This window comes from Marmota flaviventris, chromosome 1, assembly GCF_047511675.1.
Source record: "Marmota flaviventris isolate mMarFla1 chromosome 1, mMarFla1.hap1, whole genome shotgun sequence".
Classification (NCBI taxonomy): domain Eukaryota; kingdom Metazoa; phylum Chordata; class Mammalia; order Rodentia; family Sciuridae; genus Marmota; species Marmota flaviventris.
In genome coordinates, this window is record NC_092498.1 from 163,939,895 (window position 1) to 163,957,090 (window position 17,196).

At 38.6% G+C, this 17,196-nt stretch overlaps 1 protein-coding gene across 1 annotated transcript in view; it reads right to left on the minus strand.

Annotated features, from left to right (window-relative positions):
• The window catches only part of LOC139706414 (ERC protein 2-like), a gene marked incomplete at its 5' end in the record, with an annotated part of 375,567 nt that overhangs the window by 119,887 nt on the left and 238,484 nt on the right, over positions 1 to 17,196 (minus strand). Inside the window, one exon of the mRNA XM_071614423.1 lies at positions 11,333 to 11,493. Coding sequence (XP_071470524.1) covers positions 11,333 to 11,493 — 161 coding nt within the window. The remainder of the gene's footprint in view (positions 1 to 11,332; positions 11,494 to 17,196) is intronic.

Genomic DNA, 17,196 nt, shown 5'->3' on the forward strand with positions numbered 1-17,196 from the left:
GTGATGCAGCCCATAGGGTCAGTTTCCCCAGAGAATGATGGGGGTAGGGAGCAGAGAATAGCCTTGGGCTTACCCAATCCCACAGGACCTTATAAAGCACTAGCTAACAAGAACCTCAGAAATGCATTGAAGGAAGCATTTTCCAAGAAAATTTTCAGAGGCAGAGTCAGGAGGATTTAGAAGCTCTAAGCTCAGGGCTTGGGGAGGTGAACACACAAACATCAACTTTAAAATACAATAGAAAGTCAGAAATTTACCTGTTATCACAAGTGCATGCTGGCACCGGGGCTGCAATGCACTCAGAGTGAAGCATGGAGCGTGAGATGATAGCAGATTTCCAAAGTTGGCCTCAAGCTCCTGCAGATTCGATTTAAGACCCCCAGAGAGAGCAGCTTAATCCAAAGCTCAAGCATTTTAATTTTCCCAATCTGTTGGTTCCTAAATTCTATGACTAGGAAGTGGCAGAAAAGGAGGAGCTGATCAGGGAGTGGAAATTTAGGAAAGGCAGCCAGCTGGATGAAAAAGGTAGGCAGTAGCATCAGGAAACAATGAAGAGTCATTTCATTCATTTCTCCCACAATGGTCATTTAAAACTTACCAGGGACCAAGACAACCCAAATTCTTCCCCACCTCCATGCTGTGCTCCTCGACCCACTCATACATCTTCACTGACTCGACACCTTTTGTGATGTCTCCAATGAGGATACAGATCTTGATGTCTATCCTCTACATTAGAGTCGTAGCTTCCCCAATAACATCTGAATTAGACTTTTCCTATTCAAGGAGGATATTACAGGGAGCCAGAGAAACTCTACAAATTAAGATTTGCCCCAAATCCTGTTCTTCACAATCAAAACATGAACCTGGCATCTATCTGAGGAACAATCTTTCCTTCTGAAAGGCTCTGCTCTTGCATAAAGTCTTCACATGTTTAGTGTTCTACTTCTAAATTTTCTCCCATAAACAACCATCGGCAGAAATGTTTCCCTAGATGAAGGCCTGGCTACCCAGAGGGATGTCATGAAGGAAGGAACAAATGCAAGTGAGAGGCAAAGGTGGAGAGGGGGTCGGGGACCACTACAATCACGTACCAATTTCTAGGACTGGTCTAACCCTTGCGAACTGTCCAGTTTCACACTCTTAATCTGTATTTGGGGAAACTGAGGAACAGAAAGTTACACATTAAAGAATGATGGATTCCAGAGACAGGCAGGCTTGGATGCTCTTTTAAACAGGCATTAACAAAACAAGGCTTTCAGATCCCAGTCAGGGTTTATATCTCATAGGGAGATTAGGCACTTGAGGATTTGGATCTGAAACCCTTGATAATTCCATTAGGGAGCTACTTGGTAAGTCGGTTTGAAATTCTAACAAAGCAAGCCAGAGCCAAGAGGTCAAACTCAATCAGTCCTACACAAAATACCCAAGCTACTACATCCTTGAGGCCTGATCATCACCCTGAGAAAACACATCCTCTTTGAGTCACCTTTGAAAATAAGGTGGCTGCAGTTGTAGTTCAGTGGTACAGCACTTGCTTTGCATGTGTGAGGCATTGGGTTGGATCCTCAGCACCACATATAAATTAATTAAATAAAGATATTATGACCATCTACAACTAAATATTAAAAAAATAAAATAAAATAGGACAGGCTAAATCAAAGATGAGACCCTACAAAGCTTTTCTTCTCTCCCACAGTTAAAGTACACCAATCTAAAAAGGGAGATTAATTATGAGTTTCTCAACAAAAACATCATTGGCATTTGGGGCCAGGTAATTCTTTGTTGTTGGGGGGCTGCTTTGTGCACTGCTGGATGTTTGACAGCATCTATGGTCTCTATCCACTAGGTTTCAGGAGTACCTTCTACTCCAGTCATGACAACCAAAACTACATCCTGACTTTGCCAAGTGTTCTGAAGAACAAAATCAGGTTGAGAGCCATGGCTTTGGAGAATTTAACGCGTTCATCTGAGTCCAGAGACCTCATCACACATGGAGAAATGGTCTCAGGTTTCCGGGGCTCACACTGCTACTGTGAGTAGATTTAAGCTGTGAATGCTAATCCTGAGAGCCCTGATCACTGCTCCAGAAAATCCTTCTTTTAGGACTGGATATGTGGCTCTACTGTCCCTTGGTCTCTCTTTGTGTGATGTGGCTGTCCTATCCTTGCCTCATAGGGTTAAAACTGGTAGTGCCTCCTACAGTGTTAGATCAGGTCCTTCTTGGATTTCTTCCAATGTGATGTTGCTCTTGGATGGGAAGAGAGGGCCACAACACCCCCTTTGACTTGCCATGTTTCAGGAGGTTGGGAGGTCCATACATTTCTCTTTCTCCTTTTAATGGGTGACCTTTCCTGGTCCCCCTGGGGCTGCTGTGAAGATGGAGATAACATAAAGTATGGTGCTTGGAATTACTTAAGCTGTACAATTCACAAGCCTTTAGATTATTTAACTGCTGATTATGATTATTTAAGGTGAAAGCCTATACTTCTCTAGCTCAGAAAATGTTTGTATTTCCATTAAAAACCACCAAGCCCAGGGCCCATTTGACTGACATTTTTCACTACTAAAACTATACACAGTGAATGTTTGGGGCCAAAAGACAGGATTTCCCTTATTTTGTTTTAAGATAAGGAAGCAAACTTCAAACGCCTTCCTCATCTAGTCCTCTTCCTGCCTCCTCCCTCTCCCAATGCACCAGCCTGCTGTCCTGCTCCCCTGGGGCAAAGTGGAAGAAGCATCTCTCTGCTTGATGCTTCTACTAGTTAATCAAAACTGGTCCCAGACTTGAGAATCTTAAAATGATATCCCAAGTTCTTCACTAAAAAACTGTGTTCTGTGTGTAGGCTATATCAAGCAGATTTGGTTCCAGGTATCGGATCTTCAGTGTCTGCATCTGCAGAATGGGAGCAATCACTCTGCCCAGCTTGCAGAAAATGGCAGCAATATGCAAATGAAGTACTTAGCTCATGCCTGATATGTAGGAAGTACTTAATCTATGTTCACTGTTCAGATTAATCCCATGGTCCAAAGTGTGCATGCACTGAATAGTACATATAGGTGGGCTAGTGTAATGCTCTGAAGGCATTTTAAGCAGAATACAATCCTTATCACAGGACTAGTGAAGGGTCTTCATTCTATATGATGTGCAACTTAATCCATTCAATTCTTTTCCTATAATCATTTGTGAAACTCATATCTTCTTGCTTATATATTTCATATTCAAACAGTATTATGAAAAGTAAAAGCTGTGCACAAAATACAGGGGAATTCTATTGCAACCTTATAAGAGAGAGCAGGGTCTAGAATCAAGATGTAATTTTTGATCTTTGATAGAAATTTCTGCATTCCAATAGAATTCCTCAAGGGACAAAACAAAGAAGATCCCAGCAGGACCTAAGTATCATCTACTTCCCAAGTCATTTATTTAGTGGAACATAAATAGAATTATGGAGATCTCCATGGCCCCTCTAGTTGGGATGGAAATTCACCTGGAACAGGTAAGAGAGTTCCTGCTGCTACAGAGTTCTTTAGCATTGAAGCTCTAGCACAGTCTTCCAAGGCAGCATAAAATCTTTTCTTATATGTCACCCCTTTAACAATTTAAAGAACCCTCGGTCTTCTTGGCTTCTGTAGACCTAACAACCTTCACCCATCAGCAATCCCAAGTATAATGAGATATCCAAATATCCCTCAGCTTGTTCACCCACTGTATGATTCTTCATGTTTTTATCAACCATGATCTCCAGAAGTGACTCAGATATTCACTAGACACACACACTTAGGAGCAAATGTCTATTAGGAATATTCTCTCTAAAGGTGTAGTTGCAAAGTTATTATTATTTTTTTATGCTCAGTGAGATAAGGAATCAGTTGGTATTCTTCTTCTCCTTTTCCTTTTTTTTCATTATGGTAGAGAGACTATTAATTGCTCCCTATCCATTCTTTCATTTACTTCCATAGTAATAGATTCTCAGGATGTTAGCTGGGCATATAGCTAACAAGCTAAAGACTAAATTTTCCTACTTGAACTAAAGACTAAATTTTCCTACTGGAAGCTAGTGTGACCATGTGACCTAAAATTCTGGTCAGTGTATCCCCCATACACACACACACACACACACACACACACTAGATCTGGCATTTTATAGAATGTAATCTCCACGAACAGAAGGATTTTTGTTCAGTCCTTTCTGTTCGCTTAGACCAACACTTAGATAAGTGCCTAGGGCTTAGAACAGTCTTTGCACATAGCAGATGCTCAACAACTATTTACTGAATGAACTGTTAGATGACTCAGATGTCAATGAGTGGTATGTGCAACTTAAAGGTCAGAAAGGGTGCTTTCTTTTTTTCCTTCTTTCTGCTGGTTGGAATATGGATTGGATAGATGAAGCTGAGGTAAGTTTTGCGTCATGAGGTGGAAGCCAAATGCTAACAATGCCAAAGTACTGAGCCTGAAGAAGCATAGGTCCCTGGTGACAAGAAACATACAAGTTTGAGCCTCCAGAATGTGGGGCTCTTTGTTCCCTGCATACAAAGTTAACTGGAACATTCTACCATTCTAAAGTTATTTTCTTTATAGTTAACTTTGACTTACCCACTCTATGTTTTGTGTACAGCAAGCTCTAAGCCACCCACTTTAGGGTTTAGAAAGGGAAACAGAAATCATGAGTGGTAAGCAAATGTGCACTTAGGCCACTGCCTGAAGCTCAAACCAAATTCAACTTCGAATGAGCCATTCTTCGTGACCTTTATTCCCTCCCTGCCACTGCAGTCTAATCACTGCAGGTCATTCAAGAGGCCTCAAGAGGCTTCACTGGTGTTCCAGCTAACTCAAAGATCTTTTAGAACTGAGCATGTGGCAAACTGAAATAGACAAGGGTATCTAGGACACACTATCATAGTACTTAATATTTTTAATTGGACTTAACTAAGTTTTTACAAATAAACCACTGATTAGAGAAAGAAGTGTGCTGTAGCAAAAAATAAAACTGTTGAATTCACAAAGTGAAGTTGTAATTTGAAACAGGATCAGGTATGTTAACTGTAAGAACATACCTAGCATATTAATAGTAACATAAGACATGATTATAGCCTTGTATGGCTTAAAAATCACTTTCTCATAAATGGATAATCTCATTCAATCCCCATAAGGTCTCTGTAAAATAGTACAGCCCCCTTGCTACTGAGTTTATCAATTTTAAGTAACAGTTGCCTTCAAAACTCCTCTTCCAGGCTCCATTTATCCTGTGCAAATTGCCAGGCACTTAGGATTCCTCCCTAAAGAAATGTCATTTGTCTTTTCTCATGTTGGCATGAAGTAGAGAATAAATTGATTTTATCATTTTCTGCATGCTGCCTCTCCTTTGAAGGGTACTTACCTAATGAGTGGCTCTCCAGAAAGGATCCCAGATCAAAGGGGCCAACAGGATAATGCCCTAGAATGAGCTGCTGCCTTACCTCACTGTAAATGTCCTAAAATAACCCAGTGTATACAAAGGCTTGTGAGGCTATCTGAAGAAGATGTCTAAAATCCAACAATACCCAGTAAATTAAGATGGATTGAACACCATTGGAAGAGTTAAAAATGTAGGGGTCTGCTTACATTTTTTACATAACATAAGCACAGGAAATCACTATGAAAAGTTTAAAAGGCACACTTCAAATTATCAACTAGTCATTAAAACCCTTATTCAACAGAACATTTTATACTAAATGAAAAATATCAGTTAGCTGCTTGTCTACCTATTAAATTTCTGTGGTAGTTAAAATCATCTGAGAAAACGCACACAAATTTTAAGCACTTTATCTGAAGGCCCTCCATTCCTTTTAGCCACAGATATCAAATTCACCTGACACAAATTAAATAATTGAGCTTTGGTTACTAGAATGTAAGCTTATTAACTAGTATTAATGAAACCAAACATATAGAATAATGTTCTTAATATTCTTTTAATAAAATTTCCTTTAAATAGGGACATATGTAACAGATGAACTATTATGAAATGTTTTAGCAAGGGGTTTGGGATATTTTTAAGTAAAAATCTTATACATAGGGAAAGAAGAATGTTATGTTCTTCTATGAAAATATATAGTGGAGAACTGTTAGTTCCTTCCAGGGTGGAAATAATGACCAATAGTTAGAACACCAACCAATAAAAATCAAACTGAAGAAGGGGTGTTGGGTTGAAGAATCCAGTATCTAACATATTTATAGCCTAAAATTGGAATAAATTTGGTTTCAGTTCCTAAGAACGTTCTCACATTGTTATGGTTTGGATGTGAAGTATACCCTGAAAGCTCATGTGTGATACAATTCAAAAAGATTCAGAGGAGAAATGATTGGGTTATGAGGGCCTTGACCCAATCAGTGAATTAATCCCCCTCACGGGGGATTGAGTATAATTGAAGGCTGGTAGGATGTGGCTGGAGGAGGTGGGCATTGGGGTGTGCCTCTGGGGTGTGTGTATATATATTATATTTATGTGGCAAGTGGAGTCCCTCTCTCTCTCTTTGCTTTCTGATCGCCTTGTGAGCTTCTTTCCTCTGTCACACTCTGCCACCCTGATGTTCTGCCTCACCTCAAGCCCAGAGGAATGGAGCCAGATACCTATGAAACCATGAGCCCCCAAATGAACTTTCTCTCCTCTAAAATTGTTCTTGCCAGATCTTTTAGTCACAGCAGCATAAAAGCCGACTGAAACATATATGATGGGGAGGTTCGCAACATTATCCATGTCTCCCCACATCCCAAATAACTTACCTTTAGAAATGACATCTAAGTGGGATTCCAAACCTCTTTGGTCATGCAAGAAACCACTTTATTCATCTATCTAGTCACTTATTGGCTTATTTATTTCTTCACTCATCTCCTTCACTCATTTGATTAAAATTAAGATCTCAACAAGGCCAAGGGTTTTTTGTGGGTTGTTCACTAGAACAGTGCCTGTGAAAAGCTATGAATCTTTGAACTCATTCACTCTTTCATTCCACTTATGTTTACTGGATCCCTAACATGTTACAGGTTCTCAAGGTCCAATCAGAAAATTTCACTGTAAATAAAGTCACATCATGAGAAATCTTTAAGTTAGAAAAACCAGATCATATTTTTCTCACTCTAATTCAATCAAAATTTAAAAATAAGAGGACAGTTCTCTGCCCACCCAAAAAGAATGGCAGAAGAAAATGTAGGCCAGAATGGTATATATTTCCAACTTTTTGGCACATGTCCCAAAATGATGTAACACACACACATGCATCAGTGGGGAGTGGATGAACTACCAAAAGATAGGACCAATGATCCCTACAAGAATGAATGGAAGAGATCTATAATTTTGACTGTGGTAGATTTGACATAAATCTATACCTGTGATAAAACTGCAACCCCCCCCACACCCCAATGCATGTAAAACTGGAGCAATCTGCATAAAGTTGGCAGGTTGTACCATTATCAATTTCCATAATTACTATTGTAAGATGTTACCAATGTTGTAAGGGATGAAGATCATAAAAAAAAATCTCTTATTTTGCAATTTTATGTCAAACTATAATTACTTCAAAGTAAATCAATAAAATTAAATAGCAGTTTGCTATGAAAGCGATGCAAAATATTAGACCAAAACAGATACTCAATAATGGGGTAAACCTATATGACAGTATATTGCATGATTTAAAAAAAAACACATTTCTATGATTGTGACATGAAAGGTGTTTGCATTCAGAAAGCAAAAGAAGTAGGACTTATAAAACATGCAAATACAATCTAATCTTCTTTTTTTAAAAGTATGTGGGGAACAACATTTATACAAGTATATGCCAAATGCCATTGGTGTCTACTTCTATGTTAGCATCATCGGTGATTTTTTATTATTTCAGGGTGATTTTTTATTATTTCAGTTTTGCTTCTCCATTTTTTCTACCCTTATTTCTCAAACGAACAATATTATCTAACAAGTATGTAAAAGGCCATCTATCCTATGTGTGTGATTCTGATAAATTCTGCATAATTCTGAAAAAGAATCAGGACAAATGGAAAGATTACATGGAAAGACATTTCAGTTCTGTGTAACAATGCATTGAGCTCTCTCCATGAGCCACTGAACATGAACCACCACCTGTGAGTCCACTGCTTCTAATGGGAATGGTATCTACCAGGGCCTGGCAAATTCCTTATCAGTAATTATGTGGAAGGGAGTATGGCTTATGCAGGCTGAGAAGTTGGGTCTGATTCTAAAACTGCCTTCCAATTCTAAAACTCTATGCCTTTTGATTTTGCAATGAATTTAACAGACAACACCTCTCATTTTAAAAGCCCTTTTTATGTTTCAAAGCACTTTCACATATGCTGTTTTATATTAGCCTTAGTCCAGTACTTTTTAAAAATCCTGTCCCTATCACACATATGTAGAATAGGAAGAACAGATATTATCACCTCCATTTTACTGAAGGAAAAACTGAGGCAAGAGCAGAGTAATCTCTTTTCATACTTTGAGGCAAGTGAGATGAAAAATGAGTTATGAGAGCATACATTTCTCTTGCCTTATGGCTCCACCCCTTTCCTTTAAACACTGTGTAGCTTCTCCTTTTCTACTGGGGTTTGCAAACTGGATAGAACTGGTAACAATATTGCATGATGAATGTCAGTTAAATGAAAAACTAAGTTTTGATAGTAAGTATCAATGATGATAATACACATCTGGTTGATTCCACTAACTTACATCAACTCAGTCAAGGTCGAATAACCAATATGTCAATTTGACTCAAAAATCATGATCAATAAAACCAATTAGTTGACACGAACACCCAAGAGGCTGCTGAGCCTAGGGATCTCAGTCAATATATTTGCCTTATACCTGTGTCTTTCATAGTTGCAGGTAAGGAGTTCGAAAGTTGGGCTGCGGGGCCAATTGAATAATGAATGGGATCCATACGGGACTTAATGAAGCAGGGCTTTGTTCCTTTTACCAAAGGAAAATTAAAAGAGGAATTTTGTATTTATTTTACAGTGGCAGCAGATTAAGCACTTCAGTAATAATGTGGCAATTCATCAAAAGAGGTCTTAGTTAGGTGCTATCTGAAATCATGAAATTAAGTGGGAAAACATACACATGGAAAGGTTTATATGTTCTAAAAAAATAATCCAAACTTTAGATAAATGATAGTCTTCATAGAGTATAGTAAACAAATGACATATTTTCATTGGCTGATTGAGCCCTTTATACACATATATCATTTCCTGTGTGCCAAACCCTCTACCTAATACCTCTCCTCATAATCACCCCCATGCAAATCATTACAGAGGAAACCCGAGGGTCACTGAGGTTGAGGGCACTTCCTCCAAGTCATGTAGACACAAGGGGAAGTGATAGGATCACAACCCAGGTCTGATGACTCCCAAACAAGCACATTACCCTTATTACTTATTCTCCTAAAACCTTGAGATTATGTATATGCTCTTTTTAAAGCAGGAAGTCACTAAGGTGGCATGATACACTACTTCAGGAAATACAGAGTTAACCTGGGAACAACTGGAGAATGATGGGAAACAGAACACAATAACTGCTGATAGAATCTATTATCCATATTGTCAGTACATTAGTATGGGAACTGACTATTGATAATAAATTATTGAAAAAGGTATGATAATGTCACAGAAGCTTTAAATACTTTTCTGTTCAATGACATAAAATTCAGTCTACAGAATTTTAACTATTCACTCATTTGACAAACAGTTGAGTGCCTACCATATTCCCAGCTCTGCTAAAAGCAGAGAAATTTCTCCAGTGATTGAGACAGACAAAAGTCCCAGACTTGATGAAGTTCACAAAAGCTCCACAAGAAAATGAGGTAGTAGAAAGAAAGGGCGAGGCAGAAGACTTTGTTGTATGTATATATGTATGTATGTATATATGTGTGTGTGTGTGTGTGTGTGTGTGTGTGTGTGTTTACTTATTTATTTATTTATTAGTTTTAGGTGGACACAATATGTGGTGTGAAGGATAAAACCCAGTTCCTCACGTGTGCTAAGCAAGCATTCCACCACTTGAGCCACAACTCCAGCCCAAGACTTTGGTTTTAATCCTGGCCAGATGGCCTTAAGCAAATTATTTGAATCTCTCTGAGTCTCAGCTCCCTTACTTCTAAACTGAGTATAATAGTATCTGTTTTTATTATATCATTTTTATTAGGAAAAATACTAGTTTATATGTGAAAAAAAATCCTACTTAGTCTTTGGTCTTGGAGAAACTGAGGTAGTTGATGAGGCATAAAAGTTTTGTCCTCATTATTAAATCCTTCAAAATATTTTATTCCATATTTTCCATGATCTAAGCTTTCTGGGTTTAATGTTAACCATGTGTAAGACTTGCTGGGTCACCATAAGGTCACTCTTCTATACCTAGCCACCAATTTCAAAGTCTGTGTTATAGGCTTACGATGCCATAATTATGTATGTTTCCCCTTGTTGTGGAAGGAAGCAGGATTTAAATTATATCTTAGTGATTATTTCATTTACACACTTCTAGAGATGCTGTTTCCTAACTAGTTTTTGAGAAACAAATCCATTACAATTGATTATTATAAAAATCTTCCAGTAAGATTTTCTTTCTTTCATATATTCTTGCATGCTACTGTTTCACTGAGAGTGTAGAATAAGAGCTAGGTGTATGTGGGTGTGTCATAAGAAGGACCATTTCTCAGCATTCAGGCTCCACTTTGTTGATTAAATCAGAAAAATCAATCAGTTCTAACCCTAAATCTCTTCTTTCCTTACTTTCTCCCTTCACCTTGGTGCGTGGGTGGGGGATTCCTAAACTATTTTTATCAGCTCAGCAAATCAGAGTTCTGCTTTCTAAACAAAGAGGTGCCAACCTTGAGACTCTGAAAGCAAACACAAGCCAGGCATTGTGCACAAGTGAAAAGAATATAATTAGCAAAGTTATAGTCACAATTAGGAAATACCTCCTCAGAAAAGTTTCCACTTAACTCTGAGCAGCGCTCAAATTACCATTGTGCTTGAGGCCTCTGTCTCTTGGCTGACTCAGACCTCTGTGACAGATCTATGAATACCAGCACCTTCCACAAAACACAGGCACAAATTCTAATGCTGGATGTGTGTGTGTGTGTGTGTTTTTTTAATAACAGATGTGGATAATGTGCAAATTGAGACACCAAAATTAAAATTTAAAAAATAAGAAACATAGTCTCACAAATGTCAGGTATTAGCCAAATTATTATTTCACCATGCTCTTTCTTCACCTTCTCCAGCCCTTTCCCCTTTGCCACCCTCAGAGAGAGGTTAGGAAAGATGAAGAAAGCAAAAATGTATACTCACTTCATCTCCAGGATCTCCTCCAGCTGTTTCCTCCTCTCTATCCGCAGGTTGGCCAAGTGTGCTTCTTTCTCAGCCAGGGACTGCTGTGTAGAGGCAAGGCGAGCTTTGGTGGCATCCAGTTCTTGCCTGGTTTTCTCCAAGGCATTCATCAGTTCCTCTATCTGAAAGGCACATGGAGCTGTGAATGTGATTGCTCCTTCATTCAAGTATAAGGCATTCCTGACTACCCTGTGTTCCAATGGTAAATACAAAGAAATTGTGGGTGCTCTTGAAGTAGAGACACTGTTTCTAGGAGCTCTCTCTTTATCACTGATTAAAAATAAATGTTTCTAACACTGTAAATGTCCATTTTGGGATGGGATAGAGTTCAGTAGCAGAGGACTTGCCCAGTACACACAAGGCCCTGCATTCCAAGCCCAGGACAGCAAAAACAAAAATAAAAGTCCATATTTCTCCAAGGCTCACCTTTGAGTCCACTGTTTAATATCTATTCTAGAAGTAGGGGTGAGTGATTTGACCCAATTTCAACCCACGTTTGGCAAAATTCTCAGCTACTTCCTTGCAGTTAGAGGGAGGCAACACTCAACACAGTTCTCCTGGCACAATCTACTCCTGTGTGTAGACTCCAGGGTACTTTGACAGGAAGTTAATCGATGTGTTTCAGATTCACTTATGTTTTAACCTATCAAAGCCTTGTTTGGTCACAGCTATTTGATGTCCATGGGCCTCAGGAGCCCCTCTCACCTCACCTCCCAGACTTATATTCAGGAAGCAAGATTTGGCCAAAGGTAAACAGAATTCCAGCCACAAAGGGTTCAAGTTTGGTTTGCCCCTGAAGTTTGAGAGGGTTCTAAACTTGAAATAAACGACATGTAACTTTTATAGGGTGCTAATACACCATAGAAATAAGCCAGACTATCAAATATCCAGGGTTTTTCAGCCAGGTCCCAAAAATTGGACTAGGGAGCCCCGTGGCAAGGCCTTACTCTCCCCAAACCATTAGGGACTTTTAAAAGCCAACATACAACAAAAAGGGTTGGTGTTTATGGTTCTGTTCCAGAGACTTCCGTGGAGAAAGCTGGTGAAATGCCATGCCTTGCACAGGCTGCTTCTACTCTGCAGATTCAAAATCATGGTTCCAGGAAGTTTCTAGATTCCAGAGCTGATGTTTGAGTTTCTAAGTCACCCCTCCCCGCTGCTGCACTTGGCAGAATGGGCTCATCCATCACTAAAGTCAACAGAACACCCTTCAAAATGTGTCAATGACATGTTAAGTTTCAATTCATAAAGACTTTTTACACAATTTCTGCAGTTTTACATGGAATTTATTCAGAATAAGCATTATAGTTCACGTCCAAGGTAAATCACAAGCTTTTAAGATTCAGAAAACTCTCCATTTTGCCCTGATAGAAAGAGGAAACTTAATGACCATGCAATTTAAATCAAAGCCAAAACTAAAAACAGCTTAAAATAAAGCAAGACATATAAAGAATAATCTATGAAAGTCACAGGACCACATCTATTTAACTGTAGAATAAATAGCATTATTCTTTAACTTTATAAATACATACAATTTTAAAAAAACAATTGTGTTTTTCTTAGGTTCTCATATAAGTCATATAATATTTTAATATGACCAGGCACGGTGGGGCACGTGTGTAATCGAAGTGACTAGAGAGGCTGAATCAGAAGAATCCAAAGTTTTTACTAAGCATTTAATGAGATCTCATCTCAAATTGAAAAGATTAAAAAAGACTAGAGAAGCAGTTCAGTGATAAAGCATGCCTGGGTTCAGTCCTCAGTACCAAAAACAACAACAACAACAAAACCCATATATTACAAATATATCTAGAAACTCTTCTGCAAAACAATACTTAAGGCTAAAATAAGAGTTTTATTACTTTTTGTCCCTATTTTTTATGTACTCAATAGTGTAAAAAAATACCTATCAGAATAATGGCCATTCCACAGACTAATTCATATAGTCTGCCTGACCCTCCACAGGAGATGGTCTTTGCCTCTTGACCCTGTCACAAATTATTATTTATTTCAAACATGATACTGATTCCAGAATAGACAGGAAAGGTCTCAAGAATTCACATCTGCTGAATTCTCTCTCATTCCTTGAAACTGAACTATCTGCAATCTATAGACTCTAATCTACTCACCTGGACTTCCAAGTTACTAATTCACTTGCCATCAGACTTCTTGGGCAAACACCAGGAGTTCTATGGTAATCCATCTTTAAATAATTACATTTTAGAGTAACACCTTATAGTTGTTTCAGCTATAACCACACAAAGAAACCTGGACACTTAGGATATGTAATCCAGTGTTTTAACTGATGGAAATGCCATTGGCTCCCAACATCAATAATGCTTAGTCCCATGTAAGAATGTTGTTCCCAACACCTTGGAAGTAGAGTCATTAAAAGAGTTGCAGGCCAAGACTTCCAACTCATTCCAATTGATATGGAAGTATTGCACATTAAGGACCATAAGGTACACTGTAACTTTTTGTAAGCAACCATTCAAATCTCAGAATCTCAGTTTCCTAGACAATGCCCATGGTTCTTTCTATGTTTAATGTTTTATTAGAGTTCTGCAAAATGTTTCCTTTATTGCCAAAGCAGAAGCATTTAAAGTAAGAAATGTTTTCTTGCTGTGGTGATCATTAGGATAGCCTACAGTATTTCAGTTGTCCTCCTTATGGACACATGGTAAAACTACACCTTCCCTTTCCCTGTGAGTATGGCTTCAGCCAATAAAATACCATCATTTTCAGGAAGAAGCATGTAGTGCTAGCATTCAATTCTAACCTTCCTTCCTCTGCGCCAAGGCAAACATAGAAGCATGTCTCAGATGACACTTCCTTTAGCCTGAATCCATAGTGGCCATAATGAAGCCCTAGGCCAACCCACATCACATAAGCAAGATATACACCTTTGTCGTGCTACACCATTACTGTAAACCGTCAAGGCTGGTGTGGGAAGTTGGAATTGGGTGCTCTGTACTCTCCACAACAGCCTTCTCTCTTCAAGAGGAAATCACTTGTTACTCTTGCTATCCCATGGAAAAGAGACTTTTGCAGGCCACTGGTAATTTCCTTTTTGCCAAATGTCTTTTCTTAATGTGCAGCTTGCACATAGCTACATTCCTCCAAATGTATCTGTCCCTTCATTAAAATAACATCTTAACCAACAATATACATGTAGTTTGTGTCTCAAAACCACCAGATTAGAATTATGGTGTCACTTACTAAACTATGTGACTAAGACAAGTTTCTTCATCTCTCTCAGTTTCAGTTTCCTCATCAGTAATATGGGCACCATGTGGCATGCCTATTAGTTGTCTGTGGGCACTGAAGTGCCCACATGGCCCATAATCATTTCCTCTTCTCACTGATATCAAGAAAATAAATTTTTCTGATAATACAAATAAGGTACACTTATTACACAGAATAAGAAAGCTGCTGATATGAAAACTTCAAAATTTTTTAAGTCAAATAACATTCTTTTCAGTTAAGATCTACCTACATCTCACCACCTAGAAATAAACACTATAAACAATTTTTTCCAGCTTCTCCATCCCTCTCTATGTATGTACATATTTAATTGAGATGCTATATATGAATATATCCATATAAAATAAAATATTATGAACAACTAATGTATTGTGAGCATTCTCCATTTGTCATTAAAGATTCTTTTGGAAATCCCATTTTAATCTGTCAGTGTTCTACCCAATCCCCATTTTCCTAAACCTGATGCTGTGGTCTGAATGCTGTATCCCCCCAAATTCATATGTGCAAATTCTAGCCCCCAAGGTGATGGCATAAGGAGGTGAAGCTCTTGTGAGGAGTTAAGTCATGAGGACAGAGCCCTCAGGAATGGGATTAGTGCCCTTACAAAGGACATCCAAGGAAGTTTGTTTCTTCTCCCACTATGTGAGAGCACAGAAGTCAGTATCCACAACCTGGAAGAGGACTTGACCATGCAGGAACCTTGATGTAGGACTTCCCAGCCTCCATAACAGTGAGGAAGAAATTTCTGTTATTTATAAATCATTTTGTTTATAGTATTTTGCTACAGGAATCAAAATGGACTAAGATGCATAGGAACCTATTTTTCCTATTTGCTTTGCAAACACTTCAACTCCTTGCAGTCCATCACTGGGTCCTTCCCCAGGTGACACTGTCCTAGAGACACTTTATCATCTATACAGATACTCAGGAGATGAAGTCTATCTTCACAGTTCTCACCTTCATGCAAATGCCTGTTCAAACTTTCACTTTCTCCTTTCACTCATTCAAACTCTTTCACATGTACCTGTCAATCCCTGGCTCATCTTGACTGGTAAACCATCCAACCTCTTATCAAGTGCTCTGTAGCTGCTTCCATCTTCCTACTGCCTCTGGATCACTTCAATCTGCTTATCTTAATATAACATTAAATTGGAGATGACCAAAGGCTAACTTCTGATCCATGCACATCTGCCTAAAAAAAAAAAAAAAAAAAATCCCTATAGCCTTGCCCTCTCAATGTCACTCCCTAACATATGCACCATTTTGGTCTCATGCCCTGAGTTTTTCCCCAATCACTCATGTTTGAGTTAAATTTATCTCTTCCTTTTCCTTCCTATTTTCCATGTTACCACATCCAATACCTCTGTTTTGGAAATGCTTATTGGATCCATCACTCCCTTTGATCATTAGTATAATATTCCCCATATATGATAGGATTTAAAGTACACACACACACACACACACACACAGTCTTAGCCTCTGTCCCTACCTCTACCCTAAGTGGTCTGCTCAGCTTCTCCCATGTAAGAGTAGCCACATCTGCTTCTGGATTTTATGAAATAGAATTAGCAAATGGGTAGCAGAGTGTACATATAGGAAGAGGCTCTAAAGAGCAGACAAAAAAGATTTCTATAACAGAAAATAGAATGAAGTAAGGGAAGAAAGAGAAAGAAAATCATTGAGGCTGGGGAATATGGTGAAGTTATTTTTTTGCCTTAGTACAAAATAAGAGAATTGGGGAAGAGAGAAGGAGGAAAAAGCAAAGTTGGTAAGGGTACTCGTGGGGCTCTTACAAGGCTTTCTAAATTTGTAAATTGAAGGTTAGGCTTCTTTTTTTTCCCCCCAGCATTTTTGGCTGTGTCTTTGAACTTGGACCCACAGGTCTGTGACTCACAGAAGCACCATGAGAATCACTATCACAGTTTGTCTTCCCACTGCCAAGAAAACATGCCTGAACCATCAGTATCTGTCAGATTTCACTGGCCTGGTTCTAACATCTTGAAGATTTGGATTATCCACAACAGTATTTTTCAGACTGTGTTCCCTAGTTGCCATGGATTCCACAAGTGTGTCTGGGGGCTGAAAAACAGGTTAGTGGAACAGAAGGAGCATGAAGAAACAGAGGCCTGAGTTGAGCATCCCAAACTCAAAGGAAGCTGTTCCAGTCCTTTTTGTCTGTCTGTCTGTTTTATATGTGGCATTACTCTAAGGATTTAACTTGAACATTTAAATAACTTCAATGTTTTAAAACACCAGAAATGGCTAAAATCATGAATTATGAGGCAAGGCTATACTAATACCACCAGTATCACCATTTGCCAGTTATGGGACCGTGAGAAAATGTCTGTATTTCTCACCTATAGTAGTAGTAGTTTTTGAGAGAGTTATTGCAAGTACAACATGAAGCAATGAATATAAAGTCCTTAGCACAAGGACTGGCAAATATGAGAACATTTAGTACATTCTTCACACAAGAGGTAGCATAGCATAGTAGTTAGAAACTTAAATTCAGGAGGTGGTGTGCTACTTATGAGATTTATAAGTCAGTGAGTTAAGAAAGT